We start from the raw sequence: 16,934 nt of genomic DNA on the forward strand, positions 1-16,934 counted from the left end.
TTATGGCCCCATTTAACTTACAAAGTTAAGTTTTTTCGTACCAGTTCATATTTTGTGTAAACTGTTTGACATATGGCTTTGAAACTTTTATCACTTGTTTATTATATCTGTCAACCAATTTGACCCCATACTCCCATCAGTTCTTTGAATAGTCGAGCTTGTTTTTTATACACCCGTTTGAAAAACAGGACTTATTATGGAAACACCCCTAGCGGGCGGATGCGTGGGAGGATGGATGGATGGCCCGACAGGCGGCCTCGACAGACTTTCTCCAGAGCATATCTTCTTCATGCATGGGGGGATTTTGATGAAACTTTGCACAATTGTTCACCATCATGAGACAGAGTGTCATGCGCAAGAACCAGATCCCTAGATCTAAGGTCAAGGTCACACTTAGAGGCCAAAGGTCAGATACAAGAATGACTTTGTCCGGAGAATTTCTTCTTCATGCATGGAGTTAATTTGATGTTACTTGGCACAATTGTACACCATCATGAGACTGAGTGTCATGTGCAGGTCCCTTCTTTAGAATTACTTCCCTTTGTTGTTACTATAGATAGCTTATATTGTAACTTTTTCATTACTAGTTGTAGAGAAAAATCGAGACCACTTCTCTGTAGTACAAAATGCATGTTACATCCAGTTTTGAGATGTATTTTGACCTATCTCTCCTGGTAGGGATTTTTGTGTGGACTTTCAAATTTTTTTTGGATTTTTTTTATTTATTTATTTATTTTTTTAAAGATTAACTCCCCCTAGTTGTTACTATAAATAACTTATATTGTAACTTTTTTATAACTGACTGTAGGGAAAAACCAAGACCACTTTTCTGTGGTACAACATAGATATTACTTTCAAAATTTTAGGTGTATTTTAAGGTGTCTCTACCTGGTAAGAGTTTTTTGTGGACTTAGAACAACAAAAGAATTACAATAATCACTAAACAACCACAAAATTAAAATTCAGGAGCTAGTGTAAAGAAATTTGCTGTGACGGGCATTATATTGTGACATTCTGGCACTCTTGTTGAAAATATGAAAATATTGACATGTTATAAAACCTGAGTTTGGATACCAGTCTTGGAATGCCACAGTTTCATTGGTCAGTATTTAAACAATTCTCAGAATTAACCAATCAGACCCTGAAGATTTTAGACTGGTTTCCAAACAAAAGTTTTATGACCTTTGACTCAACTTGGACTTCAGCATGTTTCCTTTTGGATACCGCTGAGTACCAAAACCTTAACTGCTCATTCTTCAACTTTGCGATTCAAATTGAAAGAATTAAGATTTGCATGCTAGATCATCAATGACTTACAGAGTTGTCACTGATTATAATATAGACCCTGACATTTGGAAGAAGTCCTCTTGTGATCTGTCACTCTGTGGTATGTGACCCGACACATGGTTGGCTCAGTTTTACAATTTTTTATTTCAGCTAGGCACAAGTATTTATCACACCATGGCAGTATGTGGTGCAAACTTACCCATTCCTCCTGGGAAGGAGGCAGTCTGTTTATAGTTGTCATCAGCAATTATTCTGGACTGATGGCATGGTGGTATATTTCAGACACTATTATAACGAATAAACACATCTTTGTATTTATGTTTTCAGAAACAGACCTCGGGAGTTATTTAATACTTGTTGGTAGCAGAGCAACAGGCATGGAAAATATGTACTGGTAACATTCAAGAAGATATAGCAAAGAAAAAGAGCTCCTCAACAGGTTAATAAAAATTTTGAAATATGTTGTTGAACTATTTCGATTCAGACCTGTTAAACAGCATGCTAATAAATATTATGTCTGTGACAGGTTTTCATGGTAACAATGTAAATAATATTTTACTGTGATGAAGGATGGTTGGTTCTATATATATATATATATCAAACAGTAGATCCTGATTACTTCAGAAGATGCCAGTCTGCATCTACATAAAGGAATTTATCGTAAACGTGAGCAAGACTGGGCAAATTTTTTTTTTTTTCAAACATTTTTAATTTAAGAGTGTCTTCACAAACAAGTATGGAAGAGAAAAGTTTTAGTTATTATTGAGACTTTATATCACTCCTTACAGCCATGAAAATATTTGACATATATGTTTGTATTTACAATTTTAAGAGCTCTTTTATCATAGAATAAAACTGATTAAATACTGAAGAATTTAATATTGCATAGTGATTAGTGAGCATGAATTCTATAAAGTCTTAAATTTTATATGAGGCTTTTTAATCATGAAAACAATTGTCGCATTTACAATTTCTCAGGATTTTTCTTCATGAAATAAGGTTACTTAAATGTTGTACCAGTACTAGTATAAATTTGTAAAAAATTTAAATTTACAAGAACATAGAAGCTGAGGTTTTAAAGAAACTCATAAAGAAAGTTTGTCTTAAGTGTGCTATTCAAAATGGAAATTAAACGACAACAAAAGAGAAAATCCTTTGTTTATTGAGATATTTTATGGTTTTGTTCAACACTTAAATACAGGAAGTAAGCAGTTGTGTCATCTTATGTCAAGTTAGTACTGTGAAATTGTTCCTTTTCGTGGGCATGGAATTTTGTGGTTTTAGCCAGAACCACGTTTTATGGGGATATGAATTTGATTATTTCACCTTTTGATGATAAAATTAATCCGAATTTTATTCATTCTTCGGGATTTAATTTTGTTTACTGACTCGACAACATAATCTATGTTAATTAGTCTGCCATAAATATTAATGTTTTGACTGTCAGACCAATGTTTGGTAAAGCAAGGAACCAAGCGATGGTCTCAGACCAATGTTCGGTAAAGCAAGGAACCAAGCAATGGTCTTTATCTGTTACTTTATTCAGAAGTTACAATATACTGTGAAATCATTAATATTCGTGGGGGACTAATTTTCGTGGTTGAGTCAATCCACGAAATTTAATACCAATGTACAAGCAAAATTCCAATTCATTTTATGTTCAAACATTGCAGTTCATATCCCCACAAAATTGCTGTTTTGACCGAAACCACGAAATTTCATGCCCACGAAATGAAATGATTTTACAGTATTTTGGAATGAAACTGATGTTTTGTAGAGCGAAGTGGCCTTGGTTAACATGTGGTTACTATAGTGCAGGTTTGACTGTATAACTGCAGTATTATTCATACCAAAATACAGTGTACATATCTTTTAGGTGTTGGATTTTCTTCAAATCTGAGTGAGTTAGAAGCTTGCTGAGTTAATTAAAGGCCTTCACAACAATGGAAGAAGATGGTAACCATTTTAATGAGAAGGTTGCAGTAGCTTCATGTGGAGATTTGGGCAAGTGTGAAAAGGAGGAAAACAACACTATGAATAATAAAGGTGAAAGCAGCAGCGCAGAAAGCTTAAGTGTAGGTAAAAGAAAGCTGACAGACAAAAGTAAAAGGGAAAAAGGGAATGGAGCGTCTGCTAGCATAGGGAAAGAAAAACAGCTTGGAATTATGCCAGGAGAAAAGTCAGAGATTCATAAAGTGGAGAAAGGGAAACAAAGTTCAGCCAGTGAGATGGATTATATGAAAACTTTAGAATGGATGGAAAGTAGTTCGAAAGAAACGTATGAAATTTACAGCCGAACAAAGCGTAAATTGTACGACTTACATAACAAGCCTAAGACTGTTAATTACAGTAAAAGGAAGGAAAAAGTGTCAGATGTTTCTTATGTGAAAAAGCCAGCACAAGCACTAGTGTTAAATGTGTCTGGTAAGACAGATGAATTGACAAATAATGGTAATGATGGTGGTTATAAGGATGGTGACGAGGATGACTTTGATAAGCAGCCAAGGGACCAAGGTGATAATTTGTTACAGCCTACACTGTTGCAGCTGGCAGGTTTAGCTAAAAGTAGAGATACACCGGAGCCACTAACAGATGATCCTTTGAATCTCCCACCCCCTCCAAACTGTGCCCCACCTCCCCCACCACTGCCACTCTCTCTCCAGAGGTCATGTTCACTGCCACATGGATCACTGCCAACACAAAGATCCTCAACTCCCCCTGTTCCACCAACCCCACCTCCTCTACCTCAGTCGTGTAGAGGCATTCTTACAAAGAGCCCGATTGTAAGACCAAAATTAACAACACAATCTACTAGTGAAGAACAACAATCGCCAGGACCAAGTAATTCAGAAAACGACAGTTTATATGCTTCGGATGTCACCCATGATGCAGATTTAACAGTTGCTCGAGAACATTTAAGAATTATGATCGACAATCTCAGGCGATTTGTCCCTCTTGCCAGCACTTATCCTGATCCTGATCAGATGCAGTTAGATGAACTGCAGACGGCTATTATGGATTTCCGATACCTTGAGCAAGCTTTGCTTGATCCGGAAGATTATCTCGACTTTGACGACTTTGGCGGATTTAATTTTGAACTACCGCAGTTTGGTGAGAAAAACATTGAACCTACCTTTGCTAGAGGAATTGAAATCAAAACTGAATGTAATATTTGTTACGATGAGGTGAAATTACATAAAAGAATTTGCTGTGACTTCCCAGCATGCGATCCTTGTATAGAGCAGTATATTGAAACAAACGTTGAGCAGGGTGTAGTCAAAATTCCCTGTCTTGGTAGTTCATGTGACGCATTTCTTTTCCGAGAAGAGATTTTAGGAAGGCTTTCCGTGCCAATGAAAGATAAATATTACAAATTCTTGGTTGATGCAAATAAGGATCCGAAGGTTAAAACTTGCCCACGGTGTAGCAATATTCTAAAAATTTCTGACGAGGATTCTCAACAGAAAACAAAGTACGGTTTATTAGTCACGTGTCCAGAATGTCGTCTAGAATGGTGCTTCGAGTGTCAGGCGCCATGGCACAAAAACATCAAATGTAAAGAATTTAGGAAGGGAGATAAACTCGTCAAGTCTTGGGCAAAAGAGAAACACTATGGCACAACAAACGCACAAAAATGTCCGAAGTGCAAGGTCAGTAGTTGTAAATTTTTACACATTATTTTAACTTTGCTTGATGACTTCTTTCACAGGTACTGTTAAATTGTAAAATATCGGTTGATTATCTTTGGAATCCAGGGAATCTAGCTTGATTCTAGGCCTGGCTATATATTTATGTCTCTCACCACACAGTGGTGTGGGAGACATATTGATTTACTCCAGTCTGTCTGTCTATATGTCTGTCTGTCTGTGTGTATCTGTCTGTCTGTCACAAAGCTTGTCCGCACTCTAAGTGGAACATTTCTCATCCGATCTTCACCAAACTTCAATAAAATGTGTCTGCCAATAAGTGCTCGGCCAAGTACGATAACTAGCCAAATCGGCCTAGGCACTTCGGAATTATGGCCCTTGAATTACCAAAAACACTCAGATTTCTTGCGCAGTTTTGCGCCCAAACCGGCGCCTATACTACTAGTAGTATAGGCGTCCTTTTGGTGTCAAGAAAGCGCATGTACATGTGGATTAAGTAAACAGTATATAAAGACTGACTTACTATTTAGATGATTAGGCAGTTGTGGGAGACATGCGCATTTCTCAAAAGCACCTCTAGTTACATTTTATTTACTTTGTTAGACTTTGTTGTACTTTGTTAGCCAACCTTATGAAGACTTTTTGGTGATCAACCAGTCTGTAGTCTGTCCACATCTTGTATGTCAGCTGAATACCTTAAAATAAAATCTCTTCTGAAATCAATATGTTAATTTTATTAAATCTTTGCAGGCATTGTTGTTTTGTAACATTTTACCAAGATATCTAAAATGAGTGGATTTTCAGGACTTGTGTTGCTACAGTGGCAAGAAAGAACTTGTAACAGTCTTTTTAGCTCATTATGAGTTATTGTCATCATTTGATCTGTGTCAGCATTGGCGTTGGTGTTGCCTGGTTAAGTTTTATGTTTAGGTCAGCTTTTCTCCTAAACTATCAAAGCTACTGCTTTAAAACTTGCAACACTTGTTCACCATCAATAGCTGACTCTGTACAGCAAGAAACTTAACTCCAACTTGCTTTTTGCAGGAATTATGGCCTCTTTTGGACTTAGAAAATATCAGATTTCATGGTTATTTTTTGTGTTTAGGTCAACTTTTCTCCTTAATGGTCAAAGCTATTGCTTTAAAATTTGTAGTAGATATTTGCCATTAAAAGTTGACTCTGCACAGCAAGTACCCTAACTCTACATTGCTTTCTGCAAGAATTATGGTCCCTTTTGGACTCAGAAAATCAGATTTCTTGGTTAAGTTTGGTGTTTAAGAAATGCGATTTCTTGGTTAAGTTCGGTGTTTAGGTCAGCATTTCTCCTAAACTATCAAAGCTATTGCTTTAAAACTTGCAACTGTTGTTCATGACTTTGTACTGGAAAAAACATAACTCCATCCTGCCTTTTGCAAGAATTTTTGGACTTGGAAAATATCACAAAAAACACACAGGTAGGACATTGAAGGAAATTGAACTTAGAAAGACATTACTTTGATAATATTTTCTTGTGCATTTATAGATCTTCATTGAGCGTAAGGGAGGTTGTGATCACATGATATGTAGTAAATGCGACACAGGATTCTGTTACAAGTGCGGTGGACGTTATCTCGATCTGAAATTCTTTGGAAATCATCTGAGTCGATACAGTCCACTGGGATGTAAATATAACTACAAGCCAGACAGACCAGTACTGAGACGTTTGATTAGAGGATCTGTATTTGGTAAGTTTGCAGTTTAAATGTTACAATTCTTCCGCTAGGCTAGAAAGGGCCTCTGTGGCAGAGTGGTAAGGTCACAGACTTTGAATCACTTGCCACTCACTACAGCAGGTTCAAAACCTGGCTTTGTGTGAAGAATTCACCTGGCTTACAAAAGGTTGGTGGTTCTGCAGAGGCATGTGTCTGTGATGAAATAATGTCAGGAGGGGAACCTGGGGTCTTCTGTCACCTTGATACCTCGCTATATATCGCCTAAATTGTGTTGGTTTTACTCTAAACCCAAGAGAAGCATAACAAAACCCACTGTGCTATGCTAGGTGTCTCTAAACTCCTTCTTGTTTTGAAAATTTGAAACCAGTCCAATTAGCCAGTGTTTGCCTAAATGCAGATTTCTGTTTAGTTTTCTCCGATATGGAAATAAAATGGATCTGATTGTTGAGATATACTGTTTAGCTGTGTACTTAAACAAGCTATCAACTAACCCCATTGCCAGTGCAATAAGTTCGTTGTTATCATCATGTATAATTCTGAAATAACCCGCTTGTTATCCAGTGCCACTTCCATTCATTTCCTGTTTATGTATATGAACAAAGGTAATCTGTGTGCAAGTATATACATTTACACATTTCCAAATTGCCATGTGGAGTGTTGTATGGATGGCTGCATTCTTTGAATGTTGAACTTTTGTCCTTGTTTGGTATGGCATCCTTGTTTTCCCTTTTTCTGATAAATGCAGATGATAGGTCAAATAAGAGTTATTTAACCCTTAGCCTGCTAAATTTCTAAAATGGACTGGTCCATCATTCAATTTGGGCAATACCATTTACTATTCGAAGGGTTGTTCACTGAAAATTTACTGACTGAACAGCGAACAGTGCAGACCATCATCAGATTGCACAGATGTGCAGGCTCATCAGATCGCACAGATGTGCAGGCTGATCTTGGTCTGCACTGGTTGCAAAGACAGTATCACTTGCTGCCTGCAGGCTTAAGATTAAGAATATAACCAAACTGTTATGATGTTATTTACAGGAGCTAAACTTCTTGGAGGTGTGTTTCTTGTTGGTCTTGGAGTTGCGGCTGTTGGTGTATTGCTGGGGGCCAGTGTTGTCATACTGCCAGCGTTTGGAGCATACAAGTACCGAAGGCACAGAAAGTTCAAGCGACGTCTGAAACGGCAACAGGAACTCATCAAAATGAGATCAAAGAATGCCATGATGGAATTACATCGTGAAAGACCTTGTATGTTATGTTTTATTTATTTGTTTGTTATCTCATTAAAAAGGACTTTCTAGCAGAATGAGACTATCCTTAAAAAAATGTTTATTTGCTGTATTCTGGTCAACCAACCAAAATCGCAAATTCCCATTTTTTTAATGCAGTGTGACAGTTACGTTATATTTTTTGTACCATGTTATCGTACTCCCTCCGTTCAGTCACATGCCAATGACAGAATAGCAAATGAATAACACACATTCATATCACCTTAAATATATATATATATCATCTTAAAAAGAGAAGTGATTCTACTTTAAAATTTTCAAAATTTACAAAGAATTCATTTGAAATGGAAATGATACAGTTGTCTCTGTTAAACAAAATTGTAAACATACTTTCTTTTATTCTATTTCAGATATGCTTGACCCCAGGACGTTGAGAGAGAGAGAAAGTCTTTGGGAAACTCTAGGTTCATCTCTTTTAGTTGGTAAATTAAATTGTAATGCTGGTATCAAACACACCAGAAAAGACAAAATAAAAACCACAAATCTACTTAGATACAGGATGCACTTGACCTTTGAACTTTTGGCTTTAATTCATTCAGGATGTGGGAACACTACAATACATAGTCAGGATTATTCTTATATTGTTAAGAACAAGTATGAAGGGAAAACCACATATAACTGGGGAAACCAGTGATCATTTTACTATGATGAATTCTTTTCATTTCACACAATTATTTATTATTAATTATGATATTATTTAACTGGGGTTTTCTTGTGACTTTTTTGTCATACAACTTGTAGGGAGATCCTTTAAAAAGACTGAAGTGCTGGTTAGGTTAGATGCCTGCCTTATAAAACTGAAATGTTCTTGAAAAAAGTGCAGCAGCCGAACACTATAAAACATTCTACTGTCACAGCCTATTACTTCTTTCTAGAGTGCAAAAAAAAAGAAATCACAAATATTTAGAGGACCTATGGCTCTTACTTTGTTTACTATGATATCTAGTATGTTATTTTTGTAAAGTACAAAAATAAATTTCAAAAGTTTAGAGATTCTATGGCTTTAAATAGTTTACTACAATATATATCTTTTATTTGATTCTTGCAATGTAAAAAAAGAAATCACAAACATTTAGAGGACCTGTGGAGCATGTAGATAAATAAAAATTAATCCTTCGACTCAAAACCCAGCTTAGCACGCACCTGTTCATCAGTCAAAAGTTCTATTTTTCCCTTGACATACACTTCAGTGGGATTTAAGTCAGTTTTTTAGCTTGACTATTCGAAGAATAGGTAGAGCTACTGGACTCACCTGTGCATCGGTGTTAACTACCGAGTTTGTATGTAAGCTGGTATCTCAGTAACTGCTTGTTGGAATGAATTAAAAATTCACACACTTATTCACTGTAATAAACTGACTTACATTGCTGAAGCTAAATAACTCTATTTTGCTTTTTGTTACAAAATTATGCCCTTTTTAGCTCACCTGTCACAAAGTGACAAGGTGAGCTTTTGTGATCGCGCGGCGTCCGTCGTCCGTCGTCCGTGCGTGCGTCCGTGCGTCCGTAAACTTTTGCTTGTGACCTCTCTAGAGGTCACATTTTTCATGGGATCTTTATGAAAGTTGGTCAGAATGTTCATCTTGATGATATCTAGGTCAAGTTCGAAACTGGGTCACGTGCCATCAAAAACTAGGTCAGTAGGTCTAAAAATAGAAAAACCTTGTGACCTCTCTAGAGGCCATATATTTCACAAGATCTTCATTAAAATTGGTCAGAATGTTCAACTTGATGATATCTAGGTCAAGTTCGAAACTGGGTCACGTGCCATCAAAAACTAGGTCAGTAGGTCTAAAAATAGAAAAACCTTGTGACCTCTCTAGAGGCCATATATTTCACAAGATCTTCATGAAAATTGGTCAGAATGTTCACCTTGATGATATCTAGGTCAAGTTCGAAACTGGGTCACGTGCCATCAAAAACTAGGTCAGTAGGTCTAAAAATAGAAAAACCTTGTGACCTCTCTAGAGGCCATATATTTAACAAGATCTTCATGAAAATTGGTCAGAACGTTCACCTTGATGATATCTAGGTCAAGTTCGAAACTGGGTCACGTGCCATCGAAAACTAGGTCAGTAGGTCAAATAATAGAAAAACCTTGTGACCTCTCTAGAGGCCATATTTTTCATGGGATCTGTATGAAAGTTGGTCTGAAGGTTCATCTTGATGATATCTAGGTCAAGTTCGAAACTGGGTCAAGTGCGGTCAAAAACTAGGTCAGTAGGTCTAAAAATAGAAAAACCTTGTGACCTCTCTAGAGGCCATATATTTCATGAGGTCTCATGAAATTGGTCAGAACGTTCACCTTGATGATATCTAGGTCAGTTCGAAAGTGGTCACGTGCCCTCAAAATCTAGGTCAGTAGGTCAAATAATAGAAAACCTTGTGACCTCTTAGAGGCCATATTTTCATGGATCTGTATGAAGTGTCTGATGTCATCTTGATGAACAGTCAAGTTCCAAAGTGGGTCACATGCCCTCAAAAACTAGGTCAGTAGGTCAAATAATAGAAAAACCTTGTGACCTCTCTAAAGGCCATATTTTTCATGGGATCTGTATGAAAATTGGTCTGAATGTTCATCTTGATGATATCTAGGTCAAGTTCGAAAGGGTCATGCGTCAAAAACTAGGTCAGTAGGTCAAAAATAGAAAAACCTTGTGACCTTTCTAGAGGCCATACTTGTGTATGGATCTCCATAAAAATTGGTCAGAATGTTCATCTTGATGATATCTAGGTCAGTTTTGAAACTGAGTCACGTGCCGTAAAAAACCAGGTCAACAGGTCAAATAATAGAAAAACCTTGTGACCTCTCTAGAGACCATATTTTTCAATGGATCTTCATGAAAATTGGTCAGAATTTTTATCTTGATAATATTTAGGTCAAGTTCAAAACTGGGTCACATGAGCTCAAAAACTAGGTCATTATGTCAAATAATAGAAAAAACGACATCATAATCAAAACTAGGTCATGTGGGAAGAGGTGAGCGATTCAGGACCATCATGGTCCTCTTGTTTTGACTTGGCAATTATTCAGTAAAAGTTTTTATATGTAAACTGGTATCTCAGTGCCCACTAATGGGAATGGATCGAAACTTCACACACTTGTTTACAGTGATGATCTGACATGCAGTGCACAGGTTCCACAACTTTACAATGTATTTTTACAAAATTATGTCCATTTTTTTTTTACTTTATAACTATGTTTATTCACTTGACTAGGCAGTCAAATAGTCAAGCGTTGCTGTCCTCCAACAGCTCTTGGTTTTCATCAGGTTAAAACAGATTATTTTAAGAACGGTAACTTAAATTGACAAATTCAATATTTCAGTGAGAGAAGAGGCAATGAGAAGGTCCACAAGATCTGCGGGTAATGACACAGTTCATATTGGGATACAGGTAACACATCCACTGTAGAACGGCTGAGAAGCTGTTGTTTTTAGCTTGACTATTCGAAGAATATGGACAGCTATACTACTCACCTCGGTGTCGGCATTGGTTAAATTTTTTATGAAATGGTAATATCTTGTATATCACCAAAGATAATTACTTGCAACTTGGAACACATGTTTATTATAACAGTCTCTACCTGTAGGCAAGAGTACATAGCTGTGTCATGTATTTTGGCTAAATTATGGGGCTTTTGGACTTGAAAATTGGTTCACATTTCGTACAAGTCCGTGTTTTGTAAAAACTATTTGATATGTGGCTTTGAAACTGTAAACACTTGTTTATTATAATAGTCTCTACCTGTAGGCAAGAGTACATAACTCTTGACAAGTATTTTGGCTGAATTATGGCCCTTTGTGGACTGGGAAAATAGTTCAAATTTCGTACAAGTCCATTTTTAGCTCACCTGTCACAAAGTGACAAGGTGAGCTTTTGTGATCGCGCGGTGTCCATCGTCCGTCCGTCCGTAAACTTTTGCTTGTGACCACTCTAGAGGTCACATTTTTCATGGGATCTTTTTGACCTTGATGATATCTAGGTCAAGTTCGAAACTGGGTCACGTGCCATCAAAAACTAGGTCAGTAGGTCTAAAAATAGAAAAACCATGTGACCTCTCTAGAGGCCATAATTTTCAATGGATCTTCATGAAAATTGGTCAGAATGTTCATCTTGATGATATCTAGGTCGTGTTCGAAACTGGGTAACGTGCGGTCAAAAACTAGGTCAGTAGGTCTAAAAATAGAAAAACCTTGTGACCTCTCTAGAGGCCATATATTTCACAAGATCTTCATGAAAGTTGGTCAGAACGTTCACCTTGATGATATCTAGGTGAAGTTCGAAACTGGGTCACGTGCCGTCAAAAACTAGGTCAGTAGGTCAAATAATAGAAAAACCTTGTGACCTGTCTAAAGGCCATATTTTTTATGGGATCTGTATGAAAGTTGGTCTTAATGTTCATCTTGATGATATCTAGGTCAAGTTTGAAACTGGGTCACGCGCCTTAAAAAGCTAGGTCAATAGGTCAAATAATAGAAAAACCTTGTGACCTTTCTAGGGGCCATATATTTCATAAGATCTTCATGAAAATTGGTCAGAACATTCACCTTGATGATATCTAGGTCAAGTTCGAAACTGGATCACATGCCTTCAAAAACAAGGTCAGTAGGTCAAATAATAGAAAAACCTTGTGACCTCTCTAAAGGCCATATTTTTCATGGGATCTGTGTGAAAGTTGGTCTGAATGTTCATCTTGATGATATCTAGGTCAAGTTCGAAACTGGGTCACGTGCGGTCAAAAACTAGGTCAGTAGGTCTAAAAATAGAAAAACCTTGTGACCTCTCTAGAGGCCATATATTTCATGAAATCTTCATGAAAATTTGTCAGAATGTTCACCTTGATGATATCTAAGTCAATTCCGAAAGTGGGTCACGTGCCATCAAAAACTCGGTCAGTAGGTCAAATAATAGAAAAACCTTGTGACCTTACTAGAGGCCATATTTTCCATGGGATCTGTATGAAAGTTGGTCTGAATGTCCATCTTGATGATATCTAGGTCAAGTTTGAAAGTGGGTCACGTGCCATCAAAAACTAGGTCAGTAGGTCAAATAATAGAAAAACCTTGTGACCTCTCTAAAGGCCATATTTTTCAATGGATCTTCATGAAAGTTGGTCGGAATTTTTCATCTTGATGATATCTAGGTCAGATTCGAAACAGGATCATATGCGGTCAAAAACTAGGTCAGTAGGTCTAAAAATAGAAAAACCTTGTGACCTCTCTAGAGGCCATACTTGTGAAAGGATCTCCATAAAAATTGGTCAGAATGTTCACCTTGATGATATCTAAGTCAAGTTCGAAAGTGGGTCACATGCCATCAAAAACTAGGTCAGTAGGTCAAATAATAAAAAAACCTTGTGACCTCTCTAGAGGCCATATTTTTCATGGGATCTGTATGAAAGTTGGTCTGAGTGTTTATCTTGATGATATCTAGGTCAAGTTTGAAACTGGGTCAACTGCGATCAAAAACTAGGTCAGAAGGTCTTGAAATAGAAAAACCTTGTGAATTCTAGAGGCCATACCCTTGAATGGATCTTCATGAAAATTGGTCAGAATGTTCACCTTGATGATATCTAGGTCAAGTTTGAAACTGGGTCATGCGCCTTAAAAAGCTAGGTCAATAGGTCAAATAATAGAAAAACCTTGTGACCTCTCTAGAGACCGTATTTTTCAATGGATCTTCATGAAAATTGGTCAGAATTTTTATCTTTATAATATCTAGGTCAAATTCAAAACTGGGTCACATGAGCTCAAAAACTAGGTCACTATGTCAAATAATAGAAAAAACGACGTCATACTCAAAACTGGATCATGTGGGAAGAGGTGAGCGATTCAGGACCATCATGGTCCTCTTGTTTTGTAAAACTATTTGACATCTGGCTTCCAAACTTTGAACATATGTTTATCATCATTATCTATATCTGTAGGCAAGGGTACATAGCTCTGTCCAGTATTTTTGCTGAATTATGGCTCTTTTTGGACTTGGAAATTGGTTTAGTTTTCGTACAAGTCCAAGTTTTGTCAAAACTGTTTGATATGTGGCTTGGAAACTTTGAACACTTGTTTATTACCATGATCTCTGTCTGTAGGCAAGAGTACATAACTTTGTCAACCATTTTGGCCGAATTATGGCCCTATTTAGACTTTGAAATCAGTTGATTTTTTTTTACCAGTACATATTTTGTCTAACCTGCTTGTTTTTTGGCTTTGAAACTTTGACCACTTGTTTACCATCAAAGTCTACATATGTAGGCATAACTACATATCTAGGACAAGGACTTTTGCTCAGCTATGGCCCTTTTTTGACATAGAAATTAGTTAAGTGTTTGGCATATCATTCCATATTTTGTCTAAACTGTTTGATAGTTGGCTTTGAAACTTTGAACACTTGCTTAACATCATGGTCACATATTGCCATATAGTTCAAGACTTATCAAAATCTACAAATACAGGTACATTGTCTTATCTATTTTTAGCTCACCTGTCACAAAGTGACAAGGTGAGCTTTTGTGATCGCGCGTTGTCCGTCATCCGTGCGTCCGTAAACTTTTGCTTGTGACCACTCTAGAGGTCACATTTTTTGTTAGATCTTTATGAAAGTTGGTCAGAATGTTCATCTTGATGATATCTAGGTCAAGTTCGAAACTGGGTCACGTGCCATCAAAAACTAGGTCAGTAGGTCTAAAAATAGAAAAACCTTGTGACCTCTCTAGAGGCCATATATTTCACAAGATCTTCATGAAAATTGGTCAGAATGTTCACCTTGATGATATCTAGGTCAAGTTCGAAACTGGGTCACGTGCGTCAAAAACTAGGTCAGTAGGTCTAAAAATAGAAAAACCTTGTGACCTCTCTAGAGGCCATATATTTCACAAGATCTTCATGAAAATTGGTCAGAACCTTCACCTTGATGATATCTAGGTCAAGTTCGAAACTGGGTCACGTGCCATCAAAAACTAGGTCAGTAGGTCAAATAATAAAAAAACCTTGTGACCTCTCAAAAGGCCATATTTTATATGGGATCTGTATGAAAGTTGGTCTGAATGTTCATCTTGGTGATATCTAGGTCAAGTTCGAAACTTGGTCACGTGCGGTCAAAAACTAGGTCAGTAGGTCTAAAAATAGAAAAACCTTGTGACCTCTCTAGAGGCCATATATTTCATGAGATCTTCATGAAAATTGATCAGAATGTTCACCTTGATGATATCTAGGTCAAGTTCGAAATTGGGTCACGTGCCATCAAAAACTAGGTCAGTAGGTCAAATAATAGAAAAACCTTGTGACCTCTCTAGAGACCATATTTTTCATGAGATCTTCATGAAAGTTGGTCTGAATGTTCACCTTGATGATATCTAAGTCAATTCCGAAAGTGGGTCACGTGCCATCTAAAACTAGGTCAGTAGGTCAAATAATAGAAAAACCTTGTGACCTCTCTAAAGGCCATATTTTTCATGGGATCTGTATGAAATTTGGTCAGAATGTTCATCTTGATGATATCTAGGTCAAGTTCGAAACAGGGTCATGTGCGGTCAAAAACTAGGTCAGTAGGTCTAAAAATAGAAAAACCTTGTGACCTCTCTAGAGGACAGACTTGTGAATGGATCTCAATAAAATTTTGTCAGAATGTTCATCTTGATGATGTCTAGGTCAAGTTCGAAAGTGGGTCATGTGCCTTCAAAAAGTAGGTCAGTAGGTCAAATAATGAAAAAACGTTGTGACCTCTCTAGAGGCCATATTTTTCAAGGGATCTGTATGAAAGTTGGTCTGAATGTTTATGTTGATGATATATAGGTCAGGTTTGAAACTAGGTCAGCTGCGATCAAAAACTAGGTCAGTAGGTCTTGAAATAGAAAAACCTTGTGACCTCTCTAGAGGCCATACCCTTGAATGGATCTTCATGAAAATTGGTCAGAATGTTCACCTTGATGGTATCTAGGTCAGTGTAGAAACTGGGTCACGTGCCTTAAAAAACTAGGTCAGTAGGTCAAATAATAAAAAAACCTTGTGACCTCTCTAGAGGCCATACTTTTCATTGGATCTGTATGAAAGTTGGTCTGAATGTTCATCTTGATGATATCTAGGTCAAGTTTGAAACTGGATCAACTGCGGTCAAAAACTAGGTCAGTAGGTCTAAAATTAGGAAAATCTTTTGACCTCTCTAAAGGCCATATTTTTCAATGTATCTTCATGAAAATTTATCTGAATGTTCACCTTGATGATATCTAGGTCAGTTTCGAAACTGGGTCACGTGCGGTCAAAAACTAGGCCAGTAGGTCTAAAAATAGAAAAACCTTGTGACCTCTCTAGAGGCCATATTTTTCATGAGATCTTCATGAAAATTAGTGAGAATGTTCACCTTGATGATATCTAGGTAAATGTCAAAACAGGGTCACGTACCTTCGAAAACTAGGTCAATAGGTCAAATAATAGAAAAACCTTGTGACCTCTGTAGAGACCATATTTTTCAATGGATCTTCATGAAAATTGGACAGAATTTTTATCTTGATAATATCTAGGTCAAGTTCAAAACTGGGTCACATGAGCTCAAAAACTAGGTCACTATGTCAAATAGTAGAAAAAACGATGTCATACTCAAAACTGGGTCATGTGGGAAGAGGTGAGCGATTCAGGACCATCATGGTCCTCTTGTTCTTCTTTTGTCTGAAAATCTCTGGTAATATTTTGACCCCATACTTCCATATGTTCTTCGAATAGTCTAGGGTGCTGTCAATAGACAGCTCCTGTTTTTCTTCAGTTCACATACAGTAAAACTCTGATATGTGGTTTATTGTATCTATTTAACAAAAGTGTGTTATATACGGCCATTAGTATGTACTTATTCATTTTATGTAGGATCAAATCATTTACAGTTAGATACTACTTTTTATTACCGGTATATACCTACAAATTTTCTGTCTCAAAAGCAGAATGTATTTCTCTGTATACAAAACCCTGTATTCAACTCCCATCGGATCAGAAAAAATATTTAATTGGA

The 16,934-nt window shown here is 36.9% G+C and overlaps 1 protein-coding gene across 3 annotated transcripts in view; it reads left to right on the plus strand.

Annotated features, from left to right (window-relative positions):
* The window catches only part of LOC123540640 (uncharacterized), a 32,524-nt gene that overhangs the window by 6,960 nt on the left and 8,630 nt on the right, over nt 1-16,934 (plus strand). For 2 of the 3 annotated variants that reach the window (XM_045325852.2, XM_053527347.1), the window contains 6 exons: nt 1,615-1,726; nt 3,164-4,937; nt 6,457-6,658; nt 7,688-7,897; nt 8,289-8,360; nt 11,266-11,333. In XM_045325852.2, the coding sequence (XP_045181787.2) occupies nt 3,231-4,937; nt 6,457-6,658; nt 7,688-7,897; nt 8,289-8,360; nt 11,266-11,333 (2,259 nt within the window). In that variant the 5' untranslated portion in view covers nt 1,615-1,726; nt 3,164-3,230. The remainder of the gene's footprint in view (nt 1-1,614; nt 1,727-3,163; nt 4,938-6,456; nt 6,659-7,687; nt 7,898-8,288; nt 8,361-11,265; nt 11,334-16,934) is intronic. The other variant, XM_045325853.2, reaches the window with a different exon arrangement.

The sequence above is a fragment of the Mercenaria mercenaria genome, chromosome 16 (assembly GCF_021730395.1).
Source record: "Mercenaria mercenaria strain notata chromosome 16, MADL_Memer_1, whole genome shotgun sequence".
NCBI classification, from domain to species: domain Eukaryota; kingdom Metazoa; phylum Mollusca; class Bivalvia; order Venerida; family Veneridae; genus Mercenaria; species Mercenaria mercenaria.